General features: G+C 41.6%; 1 protein-coding gene across 2 annotated transcripts in view; it reads left to right on the forward strand.

The window, feature by feature from the left end:
* met (MET proto-oncogene, receptor tyrosine kinase) overlaps window positions 1-21,461 on the forward strand; it is a 76,414-nt gene that overhangs the window by 44,216 nt on the left and 10,737 nt on the right. Inside the window, exons 11-15 of one of the 2 annotated variants that reach the window (XM_008277977.1) lie at window positions 4,838-5,047; window positions 8,332-8,481; window positions 16,525-16,678; window positions 17,313-17,447; window positions 18,965-19,225. In XM_008277977.1, the coding sequence (XP_008276199.1) occupies window positions 4,838-5,047; window positions 8,332-8,481; window positions 16,525-16,678; window positions 17,313-17,447; window positions 18,965-19,225 (910 nt within the window). The remainder of the gene's footprint in view (window positions 1-4,837; window positions 5,048-8,331; window positions 8,482-16,524; window positions 16,679-17,312; window positions 17,448-18,964; window positions 19,226-21,461) is intronic. The other variant, XM_008277978.1, reaches the window with a different exon arrangement.

A 21,461-nucleotide genomic window follows, 5' to 3' on the forward strand; every position in this document is an offset into this window, starting at 1 on the left:
TGGGGGGGGTGGGAGAAGGATTTACCCTCCAGTCCTTGTTGGGATGTGGAGGAGGGAGGTTAATTGGATTGCTTTTGTTGGGTGACCCAGTGCTACCCTCACACGCAGGGACACACACATTTTATATTCATGTTCCTGTGTGTTTAAAATGTGTTTGTGTCTTTATGCTTGTGTTTAAGCATTTGCAGATGCACGTAACTTTGAGAGTGTGTTCATGTGTGTCCGTCTGGGCTGCTATAGCTCACTGGGGAGTCAGATTGGCAAGTGTATGAGGAAGTCTCAACCACACTTCAACAGAACTGCTGCTACTGCAGTCAGAGCTCTCTGGGGAGTCAGATATCAGTCAGCATTGGAAATCAGATTTCAGCCAGTTTGTTAAGTATTTTGGAGTCTGACAAACTTTACAGACTTCACAATACGTTGATGTCCAACTGGTCAAGCCCCAAGATCTGCATTGGTCCTTTGTTCTCAAGTCATAGTTGATGTGCTCTGAACTCCTTTTCTATTTTATTTTACAAAAGGAACATTTAATGGAAATCTAAATAAAATGTGCTTAAGGATGAACCTAATGAGGTGAACAGTGTGGGTGAGAGCTTATACACCCATCTTCTACAAACATTATGCCTAACATTGTGTAGGTGAGACATGGATCAGATTTATTTTTCCAGTACATTCCATAGATGCTACGTGGCATTAAGACCTGAGAAATTTGGAGGCCAAGTCAACATTTTAAACGTTTTGTCATGTTCCTCAAACTAGTTTTGAGCAATGTTTGCAGTGTGGCAGGGAACATTCAGCAGCTAAAACAGGTCAATACCATTATGAAATCCTGCAGCCATGAAGAGTAGCGCATGGTCTGTTAGGTAGGTGGTACGTGTCGTAGTAAATATCCACATGATTGGCACAAACCCAAGGTGTCATTCATCTCTTCCTTAGGTAAACAGTGTGGCTGTTGTGGTGTATAAGGACATTCTCTGTATTTAGAAGCGAAGCAAACTCAGTCTGGTTATTATATCTGGAACATTAGCACATATTACAATCTTGCTGTTTTCTTTAAAACATACCAGTAACTGGAGATTCGCCAGATGTGCTTTGTTCATCTACAGTACGTTCATAAGAACCTGTCAATACATGACTTGTTCTTTGGTTATCAACCCCACATGTTTTTTTCATCCAGAACCATTGTTGGGTCTTCTATCAGCTGACACCCTGTGGTGTAACTTAAAACACATTGGTCTCCAAAATACCGTTCACAGAATCTCATATTTGCACATTTGTTAAACAGCATTATCCACAACGTAAGGAAAAAATGGGCATTTATTATTGCAGTTTTAGTGTAAAACCATTCACCACCTTCATACAGTCCAAATCTGACCAAATCACTGACTCCTATATGAAGCTAATTATGCACCGTGTTGTCTGATTGTCTGACAACATTAATGTGAGGATCTTGCAACTGGCAGAACAGCGGTAACTTGGTATATTTCTTGTACAATACATAGGCAATATGTACAAAAAGATTTAACACACCAAGGTTTTGCAAATGAGTCCCTGAAATGACCACAACAACAAAGCGTCCACTCATTAAACAACAGTGTGACGGTGTGGTTGGTAGTGTTCAAAGGTTACAAGAGGTGCATAGATCTGAGTGCCTTTTCTTTACCTCCTGTCCTCATGGGGTATCGACTCAAGGACGCATCAACTTTTGTAGCCCAGAAGATAAACACGGAGCTCTCATTAGCTGTTGCCACAGAGCAAATATCAACATTGATCTTTCAGCGCGCAGACAAACAATTACGGTTTGTACTGAGTGCACCTGTGTGCAAGAACATCATGCCATCACACTCTTTAACGGCTTTGTATCTCCTACACTGATGTTTGCTTTGCGTCATGAAGAACACCTTCCTTATAGTCCTGCCTCAGCTTAAACACAGAAGTATGCAAGCTAAGTTCTGGAGTCTCAACATAAACTAAAAATGGTGGGTAATAAAACAGCATGCCAACAGGCAGAAAATCTCCTTATAAATCATTTTTAAATCACTTTTCGCCCATTAACTGCTCACATTACTGTTGCTTGTGACATAATACAACATCCTTCAGATTAATGTACCCATTTGTTTTCTTATCTATATTAGTCTTTTCTTGTTTCTGGGAATGTTGCCCTGTGACATCCCCATTTGGATGCTGTTCCCTTACAAGAAGGCTGCTTTCCCAAATTTCTGCTCACTCTGTTTGCAAAACTGTGGACAGCTCAGTGACTTTGCTGCCGACTACATTTGTGTAAGAGTGTGTTTTCTTGGCTGTTGCGCACGTGTAGGATTTTGTGTCTTTAAGAAACTGTAGGGGAGACCAGGAGTGAGATGGGCCACATTTTACATAATGGCAGACTTCAATGATTGCTGTATATTTATAATCTTGATTTATATTTCTGCCCAACTATCCACATGTTCCACCCAACATTTGAGGTCTATTATGCTGGCTTCAATCGTGGAAAAACACCACATTGAAGCAAGCACAGATCCTGTATTTAGACTATCTAACTGATATGTGGATGTTCAGCAGTCTAGCAGGTTAGTGCTGAACTCTGTCATACTTTCGTCACAGTGGATTTGTCTTATTTGAGTCTGTGTCTGTCTGTGCCACACAATGCATGTTGTAATTCCCATAATAATTACGCATGGCAAAGTGTTACACACAAACACAGACATGAAATCCAGTTCTTTTATAGATATTAGATAATACCAGGATGATTCCCACTTTAATGCAGCCACATAAGGTTTAGATCTTTGCTGAGACATCAACCTCAGCATCTCTATCCCTTTTAGATACCTATGTTCACTTTAAACAACATGCAACTCTGCAACGCTTCAATGAAAAAGGTTGTTTTCTGTTTTCCAAGCTGCCTGTCTCTCACTCAGGGGGTCTTAATGAGCACAAAAGCTGGGCGGCCTACCTGGGCTGAATCCAACTTGGGATAAAACTCTGTTGTGCCCTCAGGCCACACGTGTAAGCACAGCAGTCGCTGAAAACAGGCGTTGTCCCACATAATGTGTGGAGTATAAAAGAAGCTGCCAAACGGAGGATTAAGATCTGTAGTGAGCACTGAGCGTAGCTGAAGGGTTGAGGTGGTGTATCTCTTCATAGAATACAATAGAATAATTTTTTATTTATCTCCCATTGGGGGAAATTTACACGCCACAGCAGCCTCCAGAAATATAGAAAGAAAAGTACAAGAAAATAACAATAACTAATGATAATAGTATTTACACTGAAAAGAAAAATAGATTGTGCAAAAGTGAATTCAATACATGAAATGCCAGTTTTTTCAATTTGGTCAACATCAGCTAGTGATGCTGATGTTGTACAGTCTTATAACAGCTGGTAGGAATGACCTGCGGTGGCGCTCTTTCTTGCAGAGAAGATGTTTGAGTCTGCTGCTGAAGGAGCTACTTAAAGCCCCCACAGTGTCATGCAGCGGGTGAGAGGGGTTGTCCATGATGGATGTGAACTTTGCTAACATCCTCCTCTCACCCACCTCCTCTATGGAGTCCAGGGAGCAGTCCAGGACAGAACCGGCCCTCCTCACCAGTCTATTTAGCCTCTTTCTGTCCCTGTCTGTGCTCCCCGCTCCCCAGCAGACCACTGCATAGAAAAGAGCAGATGCCACCAAAGTGTCATAGAATGTCCTGAGCAGGGTCAGGGTCAGGGTCCTGTCTGTGTGTGTGTGAGTACGTGTGTGTGTGTGTGTGTGCATTTACAAAAGCCTAAATGTCCTGACAAGTTGAAGATGCTAAACTTTAGCCGTCATTTGTTCTGTTTTCAATGGATTATATTGTCTAAGGGTTGATGCTCTTTATGCAGCAGCGACAGTTGGGCTTTGGATTATAGGTCATCGAATGGAATCATTTGTTTGTTTTCTTCCCATTATTTTACAATGCAACAAGCTTTTGCTATGATTGTACTGAATGTGATTAGAATCAGAACACAGATAAAACCTGATGCAGAGAGAGGAAGTAGTTCCTAAATCCATTCAAAAGGGTGATCTGAGTTACAGCTGAACTTTTTGCTAGGCTGCCCTGAAATAGTTGACTGAATATTAGCTTATCATCAACCAAGTCTTCATTGTTTGGGTGGTCACAGAAATAACCTAACCAAATGTGTAATCCCCTTGCTTTTTGTTCTGATACAGCATTATTAAAGGTTTTGCTGGTGTTGCTGTGACTCGTTTTGTGTGTGCACTTGTTCAATAATATTTTAAAGGCTCGTTATTTCTGCTTTGTATTTTTCTGTAGCACAATGTTACAATGCAAATCATTTTCTTGCGCCTCCTAAAAAGTAAACATTTAAATAATCAAATCAATATCATAAACATGCGACAACTAGTCGACATGGAAACTGTTTGTTCGCAGGAAGTCCAGTAAAACTGCAATACATCCCTCTGCAGAAACAGAATTTGCATGCACATAGTTTGGGTTAATGGTATTCCTGTAAAGTTAGCAGTAGACAGGAAAGATAGAGTGCCTCACTAAGATGTAAGCACAAAATAGCATTCATTCACAGTTTGATGTAGCACCTACAGCAGTGGCTGTGCTTTCTTTTGTTGTGCTCATGTGACCACCCATACATTTCTGTCCAAATTGTTTCCTTTTAAGGGTTGTAAACACCCTGTAGTTTATTGAGGAAACTGTTCGAGTGTGATTTAAGCTATAATAAACAACAAACAATCTTAATGTTTGTTTGTGTACTTAGGGCAGATCTGATTTTTATGTACATGTCTAGGTATACAGTTTCTCTAACCTATACATTTTTGTCTGTCTGTCTGTGGTCTCTTCTCCAGAGCTGTGTGTATGGTGAAAACCGGACCTCCATCCAGTGCACCACGCCCTCTCTGGCCAAACTGGCCCTGCAGCCACCGGTTGTCACCAAGGTGGCGTTTGTCCTGGACGGCTACTCGACAGAGCAGTGGGACCTGATCTACGTGGAAGACCCCCTCTTCCAGGACCCTAAGCTTACCTCCAAGGACAACAAGAGCATCGTGGAGCTCAAAGTGAGGGTGCTTATACAGTAAACCATCTTCTAATTTTAACTCCAGTAGCTTCATTCAGTATAATACTAAAAAAAAAAAAAAAAGTAATTAGCCCTCACAGCTTCATGAAACAAAGAGTAGAAGGGACCTACAGAACATTAACCTTTGGTAAAGACTCCACCTCTTGATCATTAGCAATGCAGCAGGACATACTCGAGAAGAAACAAGTGCAAATACTCAGGGTAACTGCAACAGCAAAAAAAAAAAAAAAAACAGTTTTTATGTGCTGTAGCAAATTTCAAAAGCAAAAGACGTGCAGAGCAAGAAAAGAGCAGAGACATCGAATCTAAAACGAAAATAGAAGAAATGCTGGCACCACTGCTGCAAGTCTGCTGAGCGCTAGAAGCGTTGAACTCTGCTTTGTTGGACTTTTTAACTTTACTGAATGAGATGAATGCTCAGCCTCCAGCCACTTTGGAGTTCAAGCCTGCTGGCCCCTGCACTTTACCTCCCAGTGCTCACACACATTCACACATACAGTCACCCGAGGTCCGGGTCAAGTTGGGAAGGAAACAATACTGAAAGAAAAACAGGACGTGGAGTCTGTTTCCCATCGTTTACACCCTCCATCCCTCCTCCACTGCTATACCTCTATGTATGCTCTCTGTTGACTCGTATTGTTCTTGCTGCTGAGGTCAAAGCTCTTGACATATTAATGCTGCTTTTCAAACAAGTCACCACAGCCCCCAGAGCCCATTTTAGGAACACAATGAAATACATATTTCTCCTCTTTTCTTTCTCTGTTTTTTTTTTTTTGACTGAAGCTCGATGGGTTGTGGCAGCTGTGCTGAACCTCTCACAAGGGATCCTGGCTCCCCCCCTTCTTCTTCTTTCACTCTTTTCCCAGGCGTGACCTTGGCCCCGATGCTAAATCCACCACCAACCTAACATGTATCCCCCCTCATCCCCGCCTTCAGCCCAGACAAGCCCCCATTTTTTGCCCAGGGAGAGATGGTACCAGCCATCACACCGAAACAGGCCACATTTAACGCCATCTGATAACCCTGCTTTGCAATGGCCTCCAGTAAAGGGCAAATGCTGGGCTCATTTAGCACCATCTGATAACCCTAACCCCAAAGAGGCTGCAAATAGCAGCCAAATAAAAGAATATTTACCTCTGACTGACAGCTCTGCATTAGTATGGCAGCACATGAAGGAACCAGGCTGTTGACTTTGGCTCAGAGCCAGGCTCTTATCGCTGCCGATCACTGTACGGGAGACTGAGAAGAAACTCACTCCTAATTATCACTGTGACAGTTAATTTTGGAGAGACTGGTATTACTGTGATAGCTTTTTAATAACTTTACCTCCTCTCTGCACTGTGTACTGTGCTGTCACGTCGACAGCGGGGAAACACACAAGATAATAACTGTATTGGATAAACTTCTGTTGTCTTTGTGTGCAGACTAATTGCAAGCAAGTGGGTGAATTAGTGAATTGTCTTGCTGTGCTTGTAGACTGCCAAAGTGGTGTGTGTGTGTGTGTGTGTGTGTGTCAGAGTGCAGGAACAGGTGCGAGCCTCCACTCTGTGGCAAATTGGAAAATCCCAAGCTGTCACGCAAGGAATGTGATCATTCTCTTTATTGCCTTCTGCTAAAGTCAAACAAGTGTGTTTATGTGTGTGAGTTAGCGCGTGAGAGAGGTGGAATTGGAGAAACAAAAATGGATGCAAAGAGAAGCAGGGGAATGAGACCAAGTAGGAAATAAGTGGAGACAGAAGAGCAAATCAAGCTCTGCTGTTTTCTCGCAGCTTCCCATCAAACAGCAAAATATCACTCAGTTACACAAACACTCGCATGGACAGCAGCCGAGTGTGTTTCCAGTCAGATCTCAGAGGGTGTGTTTATTTTCATCCCATTAGGGGTTAAACAACGAGAATAAGCCCGGCTTACTCATGTCAGCTGTAATAAGAAGTTCAATTTATGCTCACTGCTTACAATCACTGTGAATCATGATGAACTCTGCCAAGAACAAGCATGCAGCTCATTTACTCCAGTGATATACCACCATTTTCTGCCCTTTTCCTTTAGATTTAAAACCTTCTGCTTTCAGATTCCAGTATGTCCTAAACAAGCCACGAATTTGCTTCTAAAATATGACTCCAGTCTATACAAACAGTTTTATAGCTACACAAGGAAGCCCTGAAGAATGTGAACATTATGTCCTCCAGTGCTGTTAATTCTATAAATTACAAGGAGTACTTTCTTGCGGTCTGTAATATTTTTTTGTCAGCATTCAGAGCCAGAAAAAAGTGTACTTGGGCCAAATTGTGAATTGGACTCCTCCCAACCAGCCGACAAACCTTCTCTGACACATGACAACAGATATTAGGGATTTAAAGAGGTTTAATCTCAGGTTTTTTGGTTATATTCTTCTGTGGTACATTCACTAGCTGTGTTTCCATAACATGTCAGTGCACATTTTGAAGTGTTGCATTAGAAAAAGTGAGTTAAAACTGCAAAATAAAATAAAAAAATAAATAAAAATGTCAAACTTCTTAGATATTTACACTAAAGAGTGAAAGTGCTTTATGGGAAATGGAAAAACCTTTTTTGAATAAGTTCTGATAAACACTTAACTCACAGGACTGATCAACTGTTTGCCTTCTTTCTTTGAACATGGAAAATACCAGCTGACATGAAAGAATAACGACAGTTATTATTTTAGTTATATTAGTTTTATGTTTGGCCATATAAAAGCAATGCCTGAAGACTTTTCTCCATTTGTCTCTGACGAAAAATGCAGAACTTGTTCTGGTTCTCTTTTACTCTACTTACTGCAGCCATGCATAGTGTAGCCGCTACGGCTGCTTCCTGATAGACCTCACAACATAGCTTATTTTATTCACTCCAAAACAGTTAATGGAAACAAGCCTAATTGGCTTTATTTTCTTTTTCCTCCTCACTTTTTGAGAGGGGAGCATTTTAGTTTCCTCCAAATTCACAATTTGACAATAATGTGGAATCACAGCTACCTAGTGATTAATGCTGAATTTCTATTTATCTTTTAAACTCAAAATCTAAACACTTTGCCTCTTCCTGTTTGGGAGTAGTGACATTTCACCTTAGTAATGAAACTTCAAGTTACCGTCAACCCTTTTGCAACCATTAATATAGCATATCTCTCTTTTCTCCCTTCTGTCTCTCAATTTTTCTTCCCTTTCCTCGTTAATTCTCTTTGTGTTTCCTTCTTTCTCCCTTCTCATTCCCTCTCTCCGTCTCTTCTCCACCTTCTCTCCCCTGCAGGGTGATCGGATGGACAGGGAGGCGATGAAATGTCAGGTCCTGACTGTTTCCAACCACAGCTGTGAGAGTCTGACTCTGGTAGGAAACACTCTGGAGTGTACCGTTCCTACTGAGCTGCAGGCCGCCACTGCCAAGGAGCTGCAGGTGGAGGTGAGACACATGCAATGTTTTGACTTCTAAGTTTACATTTAGAGGCAGTTGCCAGTTTTATGTTTTTTCTGGGTCAAAAAACAAAAGATGTAGATACGTACAGTTACATGTTCACCCATAAAGACTAAATCAATCCATATATGCAAATTCAGACATAAATGTAGAACACATTGCCTCCACCTGTGTACGTTGTGTATACACTCACACCTACGCACCACCTCTCCATTACTGACTGCAACAGTCAGTCAACAGAGACACTTTAATTGTGACAGCCTTTTGTTTATAGAAACACTCAGTTCACCACAAACACACATCCACACCTCAACCACAGACGCACACACACAAACACACACATCCTCCTCACTCAACTTCAACAGGAGTCTTGTTCCAGCCTCCCTGCATGTTGACAGCAGAGAGGCTTCGGTGTGTGTGGCAGGGTGTCCTAAACCGTTCACTAATGCCAGTTGTTTTCTTTTGCATTTTAGCAAATTCGCTAATTATGCGTGTAAGGTGACGTACACAACCATATGAAAACAGTTTTCTTTTCCAGCAGTAAGGAGTATTGTAAAGGCTCGTTAATTAGATTTTCATACCTGTACGCAAAGCAAAATAAAGTAACTTCTTAGAACTTGTCTGTATTAACTCACTGAACCCCAAAACCCACTGGTGGGATTCAAAGGCATGCTATCTTTAAAGAAATCACCAAAATGACACAATTTTCACAGTTAGAAACGACAAAAATGAAACTTCAGATTTCCAACCTTCCACTGGTTCTTGAACGTATCATGTTTGATGTACAGTTCTGTCGGGAAAAACAATCAAATCTTGTAATTGTGATCAAAAGTTCTCATGTAAAAGATTTCCAAAAATTAAACATTTGCACCCAATCCTGTGAAAACAAAACAGAGAAGCCATGACTGACACTGCTGCAGTCAACAGTCACGTGACAAAACGTCAGGACATTTTCAGGTGAACTGCAGGCAGTGTTCACACAGAGCAGAGAGGAGACGAAAAGAAAAGACTAGAAGAAAATAAAACATACTGGATTAATAATTAATAATAATTTATGAAGCATGGCTAAAAAATTATATACGGAGGAGAAAAATGTCAGCAAGTCGTTGGAAGATACATTCAGCATGGTGAAACATCTTTCCATAACTAATTTTTCTTTCTTTTTGTGATTTGTGGCAATATAACTTTGTCACATTCCACAGAAGACATTTTGGATTTCTCTCTACTTCCAGCAATAGCTGTGCTGTTTCTATTGAGGTGCAGTGAAAAATTAGCCCACTGTGAGGAAAAAATGTGACTTGGGCAAAAAAAGTTTTTTTTAAAACTCCCAGAATCTACTTGGGTTTCAGAAGGTTAAACACTTTGATTTGACATGTTTTTAAATGTGTTCTTTTTAAAAACCTCTTTAAACAAGTGAAAAGAATAATTTAGTACAGCATTAATTTCCAGAACTGCCTCACTCTGTCTTAAATTACTCCTAGAAATTTCTGTGTAATATTGGCAGAAGTATTTCCTGCTTTGTAGGGTAAAAATGCTCCGAACATGTTAAGATGATTTTTGCAGTGGTGGTAATAAAGCTACCATTTACCTACCATAACCTCAGAATGTGAGCCAAGAATGACCATGAAACAGATATTATGTATCAAACATCTGCTTGGAGACAAGTGGATGTGAGACAGCAGAAATCCATAAAGCCACCTATAATGCACTTATATGAAAATTCCCCTCTGTTTGTATTATCAGGCTCAGAGAAGGAATTTCAGCAATAAAAGGTATCATATCATATCACAGCACCTGCTTCTGAAGGAGGAAGAGGCCTATTGGCCACATAGCAGTAGCATAACACACACTGATGAAAGATGGACAAAGTATGTGCAGTCGCTTTTTCAGATGTCGTGATTGTTTTAGTGTATTTCCTGGAACTAGACTTTGTTATAAACTGAAAACATAATCTTCCAGTTTAATCCATTTTATCTTGGACGTTTTGATTATTGGATTCAAGATTGACAAATACAAAAATATAAAACCAAGGGCAAACTTCATGAGCCATCAGGTGGCAGCAACAGGCGCATTCTGCCGGCGGCCATATTGAGCTCTTCATTATGCGCTGTGGGAAATTCATGGAAAACACCGCATTCCTTCGGCGTTCCAGATCATTTACAGGAAACTTCAATAACTGTTCTGTCCTAATGCAGTCCTTTATAACAACCAGCTCAGGGAGAATTTATTACGCACTGTGTTGAGTGAATGGGCTCAGCAGCCAGCTGTCTTATCACTTGAATATAAGTCAAGCAGCTTCTAAATTGCAAGGATGGGGTCGTACAGTATGAGGCTCCACAAAACCACAGATACATATAAACACGCTTTCACACACATTGTGTCTCTTCTCAATGACAAAACGGAATAGGAGAAGATCGCCTGTGACTCATTCTGTGGGAAAAATTCAAAGAAAAAAATATTTAATAATTAAAGAATAACTTCTAACAACTTTTGTCTGAAAATCTACTGAACTCCTGTTGCCTTGCTTTAGTGGTGTGCAGATGGGCTTCAGTACATCATGACATCACTGTCGGGTTTCCATGAAACTGTATTGGAAATTTTAACCAAATTTTTAAAGAATTGACTAAATAAAATGTGACTATATGCTTATTACTTAAATGAGAATATTCAGAGTATACCATAGCAGAAGAAAAAGGCCCAATGAGACAATGTTATTAAAACAGTGCATGAAGGAAAGAAGAGTTGTGCTAACTGCAAAAACTTTACAGACATTTAAGTGATGTGATTCATCATCATTTATTCACTGTTTCCATTTCACTTCGCTCCATTTAACTTGCGCTGACACACCAATTTTTCCACCACCCCCAAGCATAAAAACTGTTTTTTGTGATATTTCGAGATTTTTACTCTTTACGTTAATCCAGTTCATTAAGTTGGGAGATTAGAATCTGGGGCTGCAAGGTGGCGCAGTTGGTAGCACTGTTGCCTCACAGCAAGAAGGTTGCCGATTCGCGTCCCGGTGGGGGCACCGGAATCTTTCTGCCTGGAGTCTGCATGTTCTCCCCGTGCAGCGTGGGTTCTCTCCGGGTTCTCCGGCTTCCTCCCACACAGTCCAAAAACATGTTGAGGTTAATTGGTGATTCTAAATTGTCCGTAGGTGTGAATGTGAGTGTGCTTGGTTGTCTGTCTCTAAGTGTGGCCCTGTGATAGACTGGTGACCTGTCCAGGGTGTCCCCTGCCTTCACCCTAAGTCGGCTGGGATAGACTCCAGCCCCCCCGCGACCCTAATGAGGATTAAGCGGTGTATAGATAATGGATGGAACTAATTTTATTATTTTGTTATCATTAATTCAAATTTAATATTGTGTTTGAGAACTACTTTTTATCTTGTCATTAGTAGTGGGGCGGCTCCCCTGCACCCTGTATTAACCAGTCGCCACTGTCAATGGTGATTCTAAATTGTCCGTAGGTGTGAATGTGAGTGTGCTTGGTTGTCTGTCTCCAAGTGTGGCCCTGTGCGACCTGTCCAGGGTGTCTCCTGCCTTCGCCCTAAGTCAGCTGGGATAGACTCCAGCCCCCCCGCGACCCTAGTGAGGAGTAAGCGGTGTATAGATAATGGATGGATGGATTAGAATCTGACAGTGCTCTTCAACTCAGATGGATGCCGTATTTTAGTCACTAAAAACATCCATCCATCCATTATCTATACACCGCTTAATCCTCATTAGGGTCGCGGGGTAAAAACATATGAATAATAAAAGAAAATATTGGTGTTTTTTTAGTTTTGGGCGGGGGGGGAATTTAAGAAAACTACCTTTTGGCCCTTAGTTATTCTGTCCATTTTATTGTTTAGTCTATTTTTGTCTCAAAATGTCCAAATAACACCTGCAGCTTAAGTTTAGGAGTTAAAAAAAAAGAGTGACAACTTGCAGAGAAAGACTTGGACCAATATTTAACAATATTATATAGAGACAAATCAATTAAATAGAGCAGGCAGGAAGACAAGTTTCTACCCAAATAGACCCAAGTGGAACTGGTGATCATTAACTGGGTAATTTGCTCAATTTCCTGATATTACATACCGTCTTATCTTTTCCTTGACTTCTTAATTGTTTTAGATTTAATTTTGTTTGGGTGAAAACGATATTTTTCCAATCAATCTGCAATCAGAGAATTAGAACATTTTGCAAATTAATAAAAAAGCAAAAACTGAAGACTCTCATTTATATAAGTATGTTTTTTCAAGGACCTCTTTGTATTTGGCTGTGTTTATCCTCCCTCAGTTCTGACCAGTGTCATGGAAACTGCTGCTGAGAAGCATCCTCATAGCATGACGCTGCCACCGCCGTGCTTTACTGTACAGATAGTAATAGCAGGTGGTGAGCAGCGCATGGGGCTTTAAAGATCTTGGAGTCCGACTTAAAGAGTTCAGTTTTTGACCAGAGAACCCTTTCCCTCATGCTTGCAGGATTTTATAAATGCAGTTTGTTTGGCCAGACAGAGCATCACCAAGTGGGTTGGAAGTCACTCACTTTAAAAGATCTGACACCTAATGTTAAATATGATCACTTAATTTAAGTTTACCTACCAATTTCTTTAAATTGTCGATTTTGTTGAGCATTATCATAGCACTCACAGACTCTACTGTACCGCAGAGCATGTCGGAAGACATTTGATAAATGATGACCATCATGGTATACATGACACATACAGTATGTCATGCATGACATATATGGGGTACACACAAGCATTCAAAAGCTATGAAGCTGGTATTCAGACATATGGCATGCAATAACCACACACACACACACACACACACACACACACACACACACACACACACACACAGAGTTTGTTGCCACAGTCTGGAGGCAGATTACATCAGTGATATTGCTTCTGCCATTATTAGGTTTAGTGGAAATGAGGTTTCTACTGCTGCCTGCTGCCGCAGATAGGATGATGTCTGCGTGCGCATGTGTGTGGTGTGTGCGTGTAAATGAGACTGTCTGGGCATGTCTGGAGGTAGGGGACATATGAATGTGTGTGTGTGTGTGTAGGTTTGTGCAGCTAAGGGATATTGGCTGACCCTCCCCTGAGATAAAGGCTTTCCTCTGAAGGCCAGTTCACAAGTCAACAGTGATGAGCCTGATAGCGTTTGGTCTGCAGGCGACCATTGGATACTATCTGTAACCATGACACAAGAATGTCTGAAGCTCAGCATCTAATATTAGTTGTATCATACATTTTGGACATTTCACAATGCTCTAATAATCTCCCCTGAAATTTGAAGGATGTTTATTGCAAACAAAGATGCTAAAAGTCATGAGAAACTGAGTTTCATTTGATAGTGTGGGTGGTGAATGAAACAAAATCTACCATGTATGAGATTCAACGGTGTATTTACAATAGAATCCAGACTCTCTGCTGTGACTCTAATATGTCGTGTTTAAATCGTCCCTCCTTATCACTTATCTCAAATGTTTTTTCAAAGTATAGTTTACCTGACAGGAGGACAGCCACTCCTCTCCTTTGTCCGGATTTGTAAGAAAAGGAAAAAACCTTTGTGGAACCCATTCTTTTTAATTTCTCATGTTCCTTACAGTCTAGGTGGGTTTCCTGTAGGTGCACTATTTGTGCTTGCTCTTTCTTCATCTTGGTTAGAATCTTATTGCGTTTAATTGGATTTAACAGACCATTTACCTTAAAAGAAGTTACTTTTACCTTGCCTCAAGCCATACTCTGAGTGTTTTTAAATTATCCAAACCTAGTGCAATCATTACACTCCCTGAAAATACATAAACCAACACAACATAAAGAACAACGGCTACAGAAAGAACTAGTCGTACTTGAACAAAAAAGAACAGAAAACAATACAATATATTGACTTCCAACTGTGGGGTCTCCAATATGACCCTGAATAAGCCCCGAAGAGAGGAGGGCTTTGAGGGGGGGACTCTCTCACCTGCTGGTGGGAGAGGGCCTTCCTTTGCCATCCGCCCGATGTCCATTCTTTTGGCAGCCCAGGAAAAAAAACACCCGACCATTTTCATTGTCTCTATTGCCACACTTCTACTTCTTCTTTTTTTTTTTTTGTTCATAGTAATAACAGTGAAGTCACCCTCAGTCCCCTTTACTCATTAGTCTCTTAAGAGTCCTGCAGTCATTCCTGCTCTTGGCGTGTGAACACTTGGAGTCTTTCCTTGTAATCCCGGGTCCGATCCCTGCTCACCTGGCTCCTCGGTCTTCTCTCTGTGCGCCATGATAAGCGTCGGATCTGCTCCAAAATACTCACCGAGCGTTTGATGACCGTCACCGGGAATCCCCACTTTGCCATATCGTCAGTTGTCTCCTCCACCGATCCATACAGCACAGTTCCCTCCGGGTAAAAGACTCTCATCTTTGCCGGGAACGGGGTCTGGAACCGGACTTTCTTCTCTTTAAGGACGGATTTCATCTCTGAATAGTCCCTCCGCAGCTTCACAACCTCAGGTGCTTTATCATGATCCAGGTTAATCCTCTTTCCAAGGTACTCAAACCCACGTTTCTGCCATGCTAGTTTCAATATTTCTTCTTTCATTCTGTAGCTGGCCATTTTGGCAACGATGGACCGCGGCGCTGCGTTTGTCGGTGACTTTGGCACCAGAGCGCGATGCGCTCTTTCCACTCGCAGCTCCGCGGACCCCGGTAGCTCAAGTTTATCCCTTAATAAACGTTCCACAAAAATGACCATGGATTGAGCGTCATCTTCCGATCCCTCTTTAACACCATGAATTCTGATGTTTTCTCTTCTGGACCGTCAGCTTAGCATCCATTTCGACATGCAGTTTGAGCGTCTCCGTTGCTGCTTGCTCATTAGCTTGTATTCGAGTTTCAGCATCTATGATCCTTTCTTCCGCCTCCTCCACTCGCTTGTTTGTTTTATATATTTCCTCTTTAATCCCGTTCAGCTGCTCACAGTTATCTTTCCTGAATTCTCTTAGTTCTCTAAGTATAAGGTCCAGGCTTGTGTTGCTAGCTCGTTCCCCTTCGTCTGTTAGCATGTCGCTAACCTCCATGACACTGCTAGCAGGTGAAGTCTGGTCAACTCCGTCTCCCTCGTGTAGCTCGCACTGCATAGTCTTCTTGCTGTTTTTCCCTCTTGGCATCTTAAAGCCCTCACTCTTATTTTTTACTCTCGCCAAAGTATTTGCGAATTCGTGTCGCTACGGGCTGTTTTTTTAACTAAAAGTTCGGGAGCACGTTCTCCTACGCTGCCATCTTCTGGCTGGCCAAACCCGGAAGTCCGTCATGAAAATATTTTAAACGTAACATACACTTTAACTGATACTGAATTCTTAGCTGCTTAAAATACATTTTCCTGCTGACCCCATACATAACAGTTTTTGTTTTGTTTTTTTGCTTAGCCTACATGCCTGACTGCTATCTACTGCAGGTAAAACACTGACTTTGGATAGCTACTTCATACAACTCCACTTCAAAGAAAGCTGGCTGTATTTCTAGCCCCGTGGACATATTTGTTAAAAATCCAAGCAGAGTAAAGTGCAGGAACAACACAACAAAAAACACATCACTGTCAAAATGCTTTCGTTTGTGAATCTGGCTCCATTTGTCCTCGGAGCAAAGACTGCAAAGCTATATGTCAGGCAGACAACTTGGGTCATGTTATTACTGTATTCAGATAAAACATGCACATATTCAACACTTTCTTTGCAATTAGACGGTCTAGTTTTAACTGTCATGCACTGGATTGTTCTCAGAGCGGTAACACTGCTGCTCACTACACAGACTGCAACCAATGCTGCTTCACTCATGCAGCGTTTCGTCAGACTGCCAACGCTTGCCTGCAAGTCATGACCTGCTGACGTCACTCTTGCAGCAAATGTCCACTTTAATTTAGATAGTGAAAAGGAAAGTATGATATTTATAAGTACGATATTTAAAGTTCAAAGTATGAACAAGGAATTCCTATGGATGACGGGTAGTCCAATAGTATTTATTGCTGTTTTTAACATTTCCTTTGGCCTTCTTCAGTGGCGCCAGGCAGACTCCATCAGGCATCTGGGCAAGGTGACGCTGGCGCAGGAGCAGGACTACACGGGCCTCATCGTGGGCTGCGTGTGCGTCAGCCTGCTGCTGCTGCTGCTGGGAACGCTGCTGATGTGGAGGAGGAACAAACACATCGATGGTAAGAGCTGAGATGTCAGTTTGTCAAAGGGTCAAAGGTCACATCACTCCTGCTGCTGCTGCCATGTATTCAGAGACTTCTGACATCCTAAACTCAGCTTTAATGTTAGACAGTGGCCGACCGGCATTGATTTCACAGTCCTTTGTAATGTTATCTGCTCTGAAATATTATGCCAATCAGGGTCAAGTCCAGGTAGTTCGTGAAATGTTTTGGCAGGATAATTTGCAGATAGAGTGAATGTTGGTATGTGAGCTTTCACACGTGTATTTGTGTTTGTGTGTGTTTTTGTTTATTTTGCACACTTGCAAATGAAGTTCATTGTTTCTTTTCTAACCTGTGTGCATGAGTGTCTGCTGGGTTTTGCCTGGTGGGTTTACAGTAAGTTTATAAGTGGGGCGCACTGGTGGAAACGCTTTGCCTCTCTCAGTAATTCATCTCCCCCTCTCTCCTGTTTCTTCCTCTGTTGCCTCTTCTATCTACCACTTCTCTCTCCCTTCACTTCTTTTCTGTCCTCCTCACTCTACTTTCCTTCCTCTCAATTTTCCCATTTCTTGTCTTTTGTCCCGATCCCTCCATCTTTATCCCTCCCTCCCCTCTCTGTCCTTCTCTTACCCTATTCCACCTTTGTCTCTAGATCTGTCTGAGGTGTGGTATGATGGCCGGGGTCACATCCAGCATCTGGACAGGCTGGCTAACGCGAGGAGCGTCAGCCCCACTAACGAAATGGTCTCCCACGAGTCAGTCGACTATAGAACAACCCTGCTGGAGGGTACGTCAACCAGATAAGCCCCTCCTCACCCCCACCTGACATCCTCCCACTCCACCTCACTCCCTCCCATCTACCTGTCTCCCTCCCTGTGGGGCTGAACGCTGTGCTGGCGGTGCATGCCTTACTGAACTTAACTAACACCTGTAGGCTTGACAAAATGTGTGACTTTGAAAAAGAAAAGGATCAAACTTTGTTTTGAAACACCTTCATTAAATCGTCCATTCACCCAGTGTAGATAACTATAACTCATGTTGCCGCTCCTTGATAACTCCCTTAGTCAGTGAACTAACCATGTGAAAGCAATTATTGAACATTATGTCTCACTTCCTTTCATAAAATGTACTTCCTCATAACTTGACATGTTGCCTGTTAAGTCAGCATGTTTCAAAACAATCCAGTAATCGTTGGCTTTTCGTGGATTCTTGGCAGATTCCTCCAAACATGGCTGCTGCTGCTGCTGCTCAAAGCAAAGTTGATGAGAACAAGATATGTTTTTTTCATAAAAGCAAAACAGTTCAGTTAAAGAGACTGGAAAGAGCTGCAGAATAAATTACAGTTCTCTAAGGATTTATCAATGGAAGGGACATCCGTCATATTTCATGCAGTTATTTGATAAATTATTGTTGTAAAAAATGTGCAAGCAAAGAACCAATTTAAAATGTCAAGTGACAGTGTCAGAAGAAGCTTGTAATGCTCGACATTTACATGACTATGATGCTCGGTTGTGCACGAGCATTGTGAGGGAGATTAGAACTTTCTACAGCAGTTCCAAATAAATGTCCGTGTGAGTTGTTTGTTTACTCTAAACATACTTATATTATTAGTGGACATTGATATATGTTAAATACTAGAAGACTTCTACCAGTGATTTTTTTTTTGTCTTTTGTGTCATATTTCACGTCATTTTGACCCATTTCTGACATAAAGTTGATGCAAATCATGGACGATTTTGTCTGTGTCTCTCATCAAGTACGCTGACCATCAGTCAAGCCTTCAAAGGCTTTTATGTGGTCCATAGAGTCGCCTGTGGTTTTGGATCTCTCAGTCTGGATCCTGAGGGTTTGAGGCAGGCTCCTTGTATTGTGATCCTGAGTATGATGGGCAAAGCAATTTTCCTGCTGCATAAAGGGGACTTGAAAGGCTTAAAATGTGAGAAGGTAGACTTACTAACAAACTAATGCTTGCCCTCAGGGAGAGCTTGGTTGTGTGATCAGTAGCTGAGGATCCATATTGGAGCTTTCCATCTTTGTTTTCCATCTGTTTCAGTGCTGGCTTGTTTGATAAGCATGTGGATCATTTTGCACTGATTTTTTTTACACTTGTTTTCCTTCCACTAACAGCATCAGCAAAGAAATCAGAAACTTTTTTTTCCATCCCTGCCAACCTCCATCACAGTGTCAAGTTGCTTTCTGCCTTTGTAGTTGTCCCTCTCTGATCATGTAACACACCTCGACCTCTGGAGGCCCGCTGATACAGCCGCTGACCTCTGACCCCTTACATCTCCTCTGCTTCTCCAGATCAGGGCACTGACAGGCCCGAGACATGCCGCGGAGCTCCTCCCATCTACGGGGGCAATGGGGAGCTGCTGTCTCCCAGACTGGGGGCACTGGCAGGTGGGATGGGTCTAGGGCTGGAGGGCGAGCTGGTGTCACCCCTGCTGATGGCCCCGGTCCACATCGACCCGTCCTGTCTCCACCCAGACCTGCTGACTGAGGTGCAGCACGTGGTGATCGCCAGGGAGCAGTTGCTGCTCCACCTCAACCAGGTCATCGGCAGAGGTCAGTCACATGCCCAATATGTTTTCAATATCTAATGACAGTTGAGCCAGTGTTTTGCATTGCCCTTCCTGGAAAGGTTGCTTTTTTATACTGTAGTCATGTTTTTCTCTATTTATCCATGGTGCAACTCAAGATAGTAAACACATTTTTCCTCTACTTATTGTTAAATTTAAAAAGCCTCCTTATTTTTTGCTGAGACAGGGCTCCTGACTGTTCATTTTAAAAATATACACTTAATTATGCTTGTTTATTTAGTTGTTTTTTGTTGTATTATTTTACAGCAGTTACACATGACTGTCCATTATCATCACATACATTTAAAATATAAGGAATAAATTGATAAGTAAAAAATGAAAAATTGCCTGACCAGTCATTGCTCAGTTCAAACAAAAGAGTCATACAGTATGACCTGATGGATGAACTAAAATGAACATGATAGTTACTTCAAGTCAATCTATTAGAGCATTTTCATATAGTACAATATTGCAAGCTTCCGTTAATTTAATCCTACTGATGTAAGTTGTGAAGACATTATAATCTTGCTATTATGTGTGAGTATTTACATTGATAGATGGAAACACAAAATCCTAAACTCATGATACAGGTGATTTAATAGTTACTTTATTAAATGTTTGAGTAAAACATTCAGCTCAGTGCCTCTAACTTCATTGTTTAGGTGAGTTTAGGGTTCTCCTCTGTTGAAGTCTGTTTAAGTACTTTCATTCTCCATTTGACTTTAGGCATCACAATCCATGAAGCATCCATCATCCTTAGTATTAATCCTGTATTGGTAACTCATAAATGGGGGGGGCGCAACAGAATAATAACAAAATATATATACAGATTTCCGTATAAACAGCTCATAAATATTTTAGCTATTGTTGAATGATACTATTATCATGCGAGCTCAGCTTGAAGTGTAAGATTTCTGTGAAGCTGAATGAGACTTTAGTTGCCTGCTTTATCAAAACCACAAGCTCAACATGCAGACACAAAATCACCTCACATTGTGGCATATAAGTAGGCGGCTCAGACCCACAGATCAAATTCAATCTCAAGAGGAGAAAGCTCCCAAACCCCTCTGTGTCACAAAACAGCCCCCTGCCCCCTCGGCTGAATTATCCCCTGAAGAAGAAAAAAGCCTGGATTTGGAGGTTGGAGTTTTTCAAAGTGGCGTAGGATGATTTGTTCACAGCTAGTATTCCCAGGGTCCATTGTTGAGAGAAGTAATCCAACACCCTCAGCCATCTGCAGGGACGTGATAGGAGAACGCCGCGCTCATTTAATTCCTTCACCTTTCCCAGTCTGGGGCAAGCCCCCATGTCTTAAAGAGGTTATATAATTCAATAAAAGGCACAATATCTCAGGGGCTTTGCACTGGTTGTTAGCTTGTGTGGGGTATTAATGAATAATGCTTCATACTGGGTTACTTGGTGGGGGCAGATTTAGTGTAATGGTGGTGGTAACTTAAGAGAATCAGAGTTTGTGGTTTAAGGTGTGAAATGCACATGCAAGAATCAGACGTACTTGTTTTTAAACCAGGAGGTGGTTTTCTAGCCTTCTGCTCCAGACTTTTACTATAACGTGTGAGCAGTGGACAGAAAGGTTTTTATGTGATTTCTGGAGCTGCTGTGATCATGGAGCCAACTGGTGGGATGCAAGTCCTGCTCTTTCGAGAAGAAGGCTTCAAGATATAAATGAAGGACACTGATTGCACAGAATCCAAAAATGGCCCACAGTGCTTAGTGCAAGCTAAGTGGGTAATTTAAACAGTGCCTTACACTTGTGTCTGGTCCACTTGTGTCCATTTATGGGTATGATTTAGAAGGTTTTGTGGTTTACTGACTCGATCTGTGAGTACATCAAGCAGCAAGATGTGAAACAGACGATATGATCAGAATCAGGTTCATTTTATTGGCCAAGTATGTTCACGCACACAATCAGGTGGAATCTGTTTGTCAGTAAGACTCAACGTACTTCTATGCAGGTTTATCTTCAATCTCTTGTTATGTTTTTTTTTGGTTAGTCATGGTGAAAGTCAGAGACATCAGATTTTATCAGGACTCAAAGGGTCTCACAAGCCTCTATTGCGTCAGTACTTTTAACAATTCAAATGTTCTCTAGCCAGGTGTGTTATTAAAACACTGGTTTTTGGGACACACAGGCAGTACAGTGGCTACATTCATGTTCATTCTCATTGTCACTGGAACTGAAAGAGTTGCATCTCATGTATCAC

Source organism: Stegastes partitus, unplaced genomic scaffold (genome assembly GCF_000690725.1).
Source record: "Stegastes partitus isolate 25-593 unplaced genomic scaffold, Stegastes_partitus-1.0.2 Scaffold112, whole genome shotgun sequence".
Taxonomy (NCBI): domain Eukaryota; kingdom Metazoa; phylum Chordata; class Actinopteri; family Pomacentridae; genus Stegastes; species Stegastes partitus.